Source organism: Rhineura floridana, chromosome 11 (assembly GCF_030035675.1).
Source record: "Rhineura floridana isolate rRhiFlo1 chromosome 11, rRhiFlo1.hap2, whole genome shotgun sequence".
NCBI lineage: Eukaryota > Metazoa > Chordata > Lepidosauria > Squamata > Rhineuridae > Rhineura > Rhineura floridana.
In genome coordinates this window covers 26,592,706-26,600,968 of record NC_084490.1, presented here as the reverse complement: position 1 = coordinate 26,600,968, position 8,263 = coordinate 26,592,706, and the positions used below count along the sequence as shown (strand labels likewise).

Here is an 8,263-nt window from a genome sequence, read left to right as displayed (position 1 = left end):
ATTGTTTTTCTTCACTTGACTCCAAATCCACATTAATTAGTAAAGTATGAATCAATACACCCACAAATGTACAATGTTGGCTACTATAGAACCAGCACATATTCAACAGCCCCGACATAAGGCTTGGGGGAAACAGTGATTCAACCCAAGAACTGTACAAATGACCCAGTAATGTTCAGAGAAATGGTTTGGTGAAATGGTCCATTCATCAACTTTGTTTCTCTAATTTCACCGATTCTCCATATTTACTTGGTGTCTAGTCTGATTCCAACTCCCTGGGTTGACTTCTGACTAGACATGCATAGAGTTCCACTGCTAATTCAAATATAAAATCTATTTTTCATAATAGGTCAGGTTTAACAATAGAGTTGCATGGAATGGCACACTGTGGCTTTGTATTATTAACAATATTAGTTCTTAATATTGCCCTTTTATGGAGGGGTATTTGACTGTGATGCATCTCTCCAATAAAATGAACTACTGGAGGAAAGATCCTCTCACTCTGTAAAAGTCTGTGTGTGGTCTGTATGCAAACCCCAGTGAGTGGCATTTCTTTTTAATGATATCAGACATGTAAAAAAATACCCCAGAACATGGTTTTGTGACTGGAGTCGAAGACATATATTGAACTAGGGCCACTTTGTTAAATGCACAACTATACAGTACCTGCAGGGAAATGTGTGTGAGAGTTAATTCACAGGCTTAGTTTGTAATTTCCTTAGACTGAGCAATACTCTGTGGAAGGGGAACAGGGGCAGTTATTTGTGCCCCACACCCCAACCACACATCTAAAGGTGAATAGGGAAGCCTCCCTCTTTTACATCACCACTCCCTGTGGTCCCAAATCTCCAGTATCCTGCAGTTAAATCCAATAGCCCATAGTAGCAGGCTTTGGGAACCACATATCTGCCTAGGTACCTAAGTGTGTTCACCTTAATGATCTTACCTGTCCAAACCTGCAGCATCTTACTGCCATCAGAGAGGGATAAACCTTTGTTTAGCCCCTCTCCTTCCACTGTCCCCTAGAATTCCCTGCAGAACAGCTGGTATAGCACAGTGGGGAGGAGAGCCTGGCTGGGAGTCGAGTCTGTGAGTTCAAATCCCTGCTCATGTCTCCTGGGTGTAAAGGGCCAGCTAAAGATCACCCCCACAGGGAGTGGCTCAGAGGTTATATGCCCTGCCACCTGTGTAGCCGTGGCAAGCTGCATAGTCCCAAGGAGCCCAGTTGCCACCCAGCTGGCAGTTGCGGACAAGGAAGGGGCTGGCTTGTGCAGCTGTGGCAAGCTGAACAGGCTCTACGTAGCTGGGGAGGATGAGCCTCAGAGGGAGGCAATGGTATACCCCCTCTGAATACCGCTTATCATGAAAACCCTATGCATAGGGTAGCCATAAGTCAGAATCGACTTGAAGGCAGTCCATTTCCATTTCCAATCAAAAGCATATTGTTACCTATATCTGATAAGGCTATGCCTTCACCTTTTTACAGTTCAACCCTGGCATATTTAATGTCTGGATGGCAAACTGCAATCCTACCTCAACCCTATACTGCAAAGCAAGCTCCTGGTTAACTTTCTTGTGGGCTCTGTTGATACTCTTTAGATTCTCATCACAATGCCACACTATTCATGGCAACATGTCAGACTAAATCAATGAAACCACTGGCTGTTGTTTCCTGGATATCACAAGAACTTTACAGGTCTGCAAAATAAGGGACTTACCCTTCAACAAACCAAGGTCATTTCCTCTAAAGTGAATGACCAACATAACCATTGTCCCTCTGCAATGCTAGTGCACTTGGGACCAATGTGTCCTGATATAAAGTACACCTGACTTCCAGGAGGAAAGGGAAAGTCCTGCTTCTAAAGTCTGGTGAAAATTGTTGACTAAGATGAGGCCACCAGCTCACCAATGATGAATGCTCTCCCAAAGGCAGTGGCAGCCATGGCATGAAACAACAGTGACTCAAATGAGTGTAAAAAAGCAACAACTGCTGGCTCTGAACACTAGGTAACACAGAAGGGAATACTGAGTGCTGGCAAGCCAATTGTATATAACTCAGCCTTCTAACATTCTCTTAGTATGGAAATCACCTGTATTGTCCAGTGCTCCCCTTGACTTTGCCAAAAAGGCCAGATCTGACAGCTTACCTCTTAAGAGTCATGATGGACAGACTATATTTCTGTAAAACCACACAACACTCTATCAGTTGCTCCACCAGCCTTGATAATGCCTCCCTCAAAAACAAAAAGTCATCCGGATAAACCACAGTGTGCACCACATCCATCCCCCTCCTGATAGCCCACTCCAGGAACCAACTAAAATGTTTGGTTGCCATATATGATATCAAACACCCCATAGGTAATGTTCAAACAGTATAATAATAATGACAATGAAAGACAAAACCCAGTAAATCCTCCTGATGTACTCTGAGAAGGAAGAAAGCCTGCTTAATGCTACATTTCCCCATCATGGCACCCCTATCACTATGCTATACCATCCAGATGGCACTATTGAAGGAGGTATAATGGACTGTGCATAACTGTTCCAGTATGAAATCATGCCCTGAATCTCCATGCGGGTGAGTAAGATGGTGGATAAGGTGGAATCTGAGGCATTGGGGAAACATGCAGCATTGACATGGGGGGCAATTAAAATGGATGAAGAACTCTGCCCTCTCAAACTTCTTTCGTGATTTTCTCATCACACACCAAATTGTTTTCTATAAAAGCCTGATAGGAACCCTGATATGGGATTCAGAAACCACGAGTGAAACTATCCTGTAAATAAATGGTGTCCTGCATCCAGGGATAATGCTCCAATAGCTGACAAAGATTGGCCAACTTAGTTGGACTGGGCCTCTTTTTCAATATACTGGTTAGGACAACCAGGTTTGCATCTCTCCTGGTTATCGTTAATGACCCTTCTGTATCCTTTAATCCTGTGGCAACCATTGAATGGATGGGAGATGCTACAAATGTAATGCATCCAATCATATGCCTTCTGGGCCCCTGCCCTTCTTAGCAGGTTAAAGCTAGACAAAAGTGGGGTAGATGGAGGTGCCTAGGGTGCTGTGAATGTGTCATTGTATGATGGGAATATGCCAGCTGACCTTGAAGAGGTGGTGGTACAGCTGCTCCTTAAAAAGCCCTTTCTGGATCCAATGGTGTGTAACAACTATTGTGGGCTGAAAGAGGAAAAATCACAGAGGAAAATGAAACAGAAATGAGACACACTCTGATGCTTCTGGTAATCAACTGTTTATTAAGCCCAATGTGTTTTGGAGAAATTTCTCTTAAAGATTTATTGCTGTGCATTTTTATCACAATAAGGAAACATATAACATGCCTGTGACCAGACCTCCATAAGTTGAAACATAAAAAACTTTGAATATGTTAGGTGTGGTTACATTTGTTGTGGGTTTTTTTAGGAATAATGACAATGTTGTCCCATAAGTATTATCAATATTTTAATTGTGTTTTGTTCATAGCTCCTGATGAAGGAGACTTCTCTGAAATGAGAGCTTAATAAACAGTTGATTACCAGAACCACCAGCATGTGTCTCCTTTCTGTTCCATGTAACAACTACCAGCAAGTTGCCAAAACACCTTTTGGGGGAAGGTAATGAAGAGGGTGTTGATGGGGCAACTGCAAGTGTACCTGGGTAACACTGATGATCTAGATCCACTTCAGTTTGGGTTTAGGCCTGGTCTCAAGACTGAATCAGCCTTGATCTCCCTAATGGATGAACTGTATTGGGAGAAGGACAGGGAGAGTGCAACCCTGTTACTCTTCACCTCTCAGTGGCTTTTGACCCCAATGACCATAGTATCCTTCAAGACAGAATGTGTGGCATGGATATGGGAGGCACTGTATACAATGGTTCTGTTCCTACCTATGTGATCAAGTTTTTGGGTAGTGCTCTTTGACCCACGCTGGAACCTGGGCTATATGGTTCCCACTGGTATTTAACATCTAAATGGAGACTTTAGGAGCAGTCATTAGGAGTTTTGGAGCACAGTGCCATCAGTATGCTAGCATAAGCTCTTCTTCTCTGTAACATTTGAATCAGGAGAGGCTGTGGAAACTCTGGACCAATGCCTTAATGTAAAGGTGGACAGGATAAGAGCCAAGAAACTAAGTTTAAATCCTGGGGAGACAACAGTTCCTGTGTCTAGAAGTCAATGCTTTGGTAACCTTGAGGCTGGATTACTGCTGGATGTGTGACTGCCCTTGGGCCTGGTCTGGAAGCTCCAGCTGGTATAGAATCCAGGGACTAGATTTCTGATGGGGGCAGACAACAGACAACAACAATATATGACGCCTCTGCTAAAGCATCTCCACTGGCTGCCCATATGCTATTCAGCCAGGTTCAAGGTTCTAGTGTAGATATAAAAAGCCCTGAACAATTTGGGTTCAAGATACCTTAAAGGCTGCCTGAGCTCTTACATCCCAGACTGATCTGGAGGAGTGCTGTTAGTTGTCCCCTATGTTGTCCCCACTGGCTTCATCCAGACATTGGGCATTTAGTGTCACTAGCCCCACGCTGTGGAACACTCTTCCAGCAGAGATTTGGCAAGCATCCTTGGTTTTCACTTACATGTGTCTCCCTGTGCTCCCAACCCCAAGGCCTTTAAACCCTGTCAAGCTCTGGTATTCCTTCTTTCCGAGTGGCAGATATCAAAGAGGAGGAGGGAAGAATGGTACAGACTTAAAATGTCTTGGCTGCCCAGCTCTCCTACATGCTCGTGCTGCAGATAGCCACATGCCACACAAAAAACATCTCACCTCCTCTCTTCCCCAGCCTCAAACGTGCTTCACCATCCAATATTACTCAGACTGTGGTGGTGAAGCAGTCCTTCTGGGAAAGACAAAAGACATCCGTTCCTATTCCCTTTCCAGCAAAAGAATGCAACTTTACCCCCTGAATAGAGGTGTGGGGCGGGGGCAAAGGCTATTTCAAGGTGAGGGAAAAAACTGAGAAATCATGCTTTTGGTACAGTCCTACCACAACAGTAGAAACTTTGTTTTATTTATTATTTATCCCACTGTTCTTGCCTTCAGGCTTACAATTTATAAAGAGATAGCACAGAAGGAAATGTGATTGGGAGGGAGAAGGAAATAAACAAATTCAGGTTCAAGTTCTTACTTATAACATGTTCTACTCAACAGCTGTGGTGGAAAAGTTGAAAGACTTACTTAAGTGTGTTTCATGGCCTACAATTACCTGCCAGTACTGCACATTACCGAACATCAACATTCTTTCTTCTGCTAATCGGTTATGCTTGGATCTGAATTTACATATGGCATGCAAAGCATGTGCAACAGCATAAACAGCATTGTAGATGTTATAGCTGTGTCCTGTCATGCTCATTTCAAAGACAGGGCTAGGAAGGCTCTCTAATTGCTCTCTGCCAGTGCAGACTTTCTTGCTTTCCACACTCCCATCAGATTTGTCAAATGAACAGCTGAATGCCTGCTCCCAGAAATTCTGAATGAAACCATCTCTTCTTGTCCAGTGAGGCTTTATGCTCTCAACAAGTGCTTGGAATCCAGGTGGCTGCTTTGAATGAACTGTGAAAGATAGGGTACCATGGAAGCTTTCTATATCCCAAAGCCTTTGAACAGAAAATGCACAGAAATCCCATTGGGATGTAACAATCCACACTTTACCCACAGGTGGCAATCCAGACAATCCTGCAAAAAATAACATCGTTCTCATAACTGGCATTGATGGATCTTCTCCATATACAAAACATGTACTGACTTTTCTGTCTTCAATAAGTGAATATTTTTCCAATAGCCTTAGTGTCATGTCTATCAACTCTTCCGTATATGTACGTTTTGCTGTTCTTAGTATGAAGGCATAACAGATGCCATTCTGGACAAGCATTGGCACCGCTGTTCGCAAAAATCTGTCCCCATTGTCATCATTTGCAGCAAAGAGCCCAATCCATGTCCATCTGAAATGATGAAGTAATCTGACAACCCCCATGTATTGATGGACTTCATTTGGGACCATTTGGTATAAAGAAGAAAACATCATTTTGTCCTCCTGCACTGATGAAAATGATCCATAGGTGAGCTAAAAGGGAACAAATAAGAATTCATTAGACAGATTGCAGGAGCGTTATAATATGAGCCATAGTTGTAAAACTGACATACCTCAACGTTTACGTTTTACCTGAGGAATCTTGTACATGGCAGAAATACTGGCCACATTGGCAGAAGTTTCAGAGGCAAGCCCTCCTATGACAGCTATCGGATTGCTCTGGGTGTCACACTTGAAGTTGGGAACAAACCTATGTGGTGTGGAAAGCAGGCTCAGAGTGGCCTTATAGGTCATCCTTGCTACATAGTAGCTGTTGAGGATGTGGAAACCCAAAGAGATGTTTGGTAGGATTTGGGGATTCTCATTGATCTCTTTTACAGCAAACACAAGTGCAAGGATATGCTGGTAGTTCTTTGGCACAGAACTGCAACGAGAGTTACTATTTAATGAAGAAAGCATTTCTCCCTTTCATTGTTGCATATTTGCCTACTTTCATGACTAAAGTGAAACTTAAGATACTACAACAATATGGACAAATATGGAAGAAAGTTATCGCAGCTCCTTTTGGAGAAATAATTAGGAAGACTGATAAAAATATATATTCCCCTGTATGAACAGCCTCTGGTTAAAGAACCAATGCATGCCACATTATGGGGAAGAAACAAATCTTGAGCAAGGTTGGCTAACCTGCATCCAGTTGGTAGAATCTAACCCTGCAAGCCTTGGGCTGTTGCCTGTCAGCCCCCGATATGTATCTTCCAAATATAATCTGCTTTTCACATCAGACATCTATCTGTGTTTTGTGTGAAGAGACATGCACTCAGTCATGGAACATTATGGATGTTAAAACAATAACAATAATCCATGACAACCTAGTACAATATAACAATATGAAGTGAAACTTCAAAACAATGCATATAAGGACAGGCGTGAATGAAATGAAACAAAAGGAGAGAGAGAATAAAATATTGAATAGACAGGAATGGTACATCTATTCTTCTGTAAAAGCTTGTAAATTCTGAGTCTTATGCATCAGAACATCTCAGTGGATTTTATCCAACAGGTAACAACATAAAGAAGACAAAATGATCACCAGCTTCCAGAATATTGCTGTCATGCTGTACTACTGAAAAATTGATCTTGTTACTGATCCACATCCTTCCTCTTAATCTCATTAAAGGTTCTCATTATAATCTGTACAAATTGCTGAAAGGGAAAAAATGGGTTCCTTACGCAGGTTCACCAATCGAAGTCTGTATGGGCTGTTCCATGAAAGAGGGACTGTCCTGAAAGACAAACACCTGAGACACAATCTCTCCAATGACAAAGTCACCTGACTGATAAAAATTGTGTGGTATAGGAAGAGGATCATCGTATATGCTGCAATTGATAGAATTCATCTTGCATACAATATAAGGAAGCATTACAAGCAACAGTGCCATTACTACTATGAGCCTCATGACAAGACATCCCCTCAAGATGAAGATTACCATGTTTCCATCGGACGCATTATGTGGCAGCATCAGTTTTGTTTCAGTCTTTTGTGAATGGGAGATGATTCTTGTGGCAAACAGATTTAAAGCTTAGCCTCTTAGGGTGTCTCTACACCAGCATCCCCTTTAATCAACCTATCCTTCCCCTTTTTAAACCTCTGCCCAAAATGGAAGTGACAGGATAATGGCCAATATGAAAAGCACTACAAAACACTCATCCAAAAGAGCATGGGACATATTAATGTAAGGAGATACCCATGTGCATGTGTTAATTAGCATCTCTTTTTTGGAAATGCAGCTTTTATACTCAGAAACTAGGATGTGGAAGGTTAACAGGTGAAAGAAGAAAGGAGAGGTACAGACTTTCTATGCAATCCTTTTGTTTTCAATCATGGAAGAAGGAAATGGTAAAACACTCTAAAATATTAAGGACTAACAGGAAAAAAATGAATAAAAAATATAAAGAGGAATTGATGGAACAGAGCCCTTCCTTACCCTAGATCTGGTTTTGAACAACATGTCTGGTTTTATAACATCTTTCAGGAGTTGTTATTGTTGATCTTGCTAGTGGACTCTGGAAATCTTGTGGGATTCAGGAAGAAAACCAGCAATTTTGATAGTGATTGCAGAGATTATCATCTCCTCAGTGTACTGTTGGCCTTTGAGGTGTTGCCATAAAATGATGAAACAGCTTGGAACTCTCTCTCTCTCTCTCTCCCTC

At 42.1% G+C, this 8,263-nt stretch overlaps 1 protein-coding gene across 1 annotated transcript; it reads right to left on the bottom strand.

The window, feature by feature from the left end:
* Positions 1-5,090: 5,090 nt before the first annotated feature.
* On the bottom strand, positions 5,091-6,838 carry LOC133367615 (extracellular calcium-sensing receptor-like). Its single transcript, XM_061591711.1, has 2 exons — positions 6,737-6,838; positions 5,091-6,082 (listed from the first exon to the last, which is right to left on the bottom strand). Exons 1-2 carry the CDS (start codon positions 6,836-6,838, stop codon positions 5,159-5,161), a joined length of 1,026 nt encoding a protein of 341 aa, XP_061447695.1. The 3' UTR covers positions 5,091-5,158.
* Between the last annotated feature and the right edge of the window lie 1,425 nt (positions 6,839-8,263).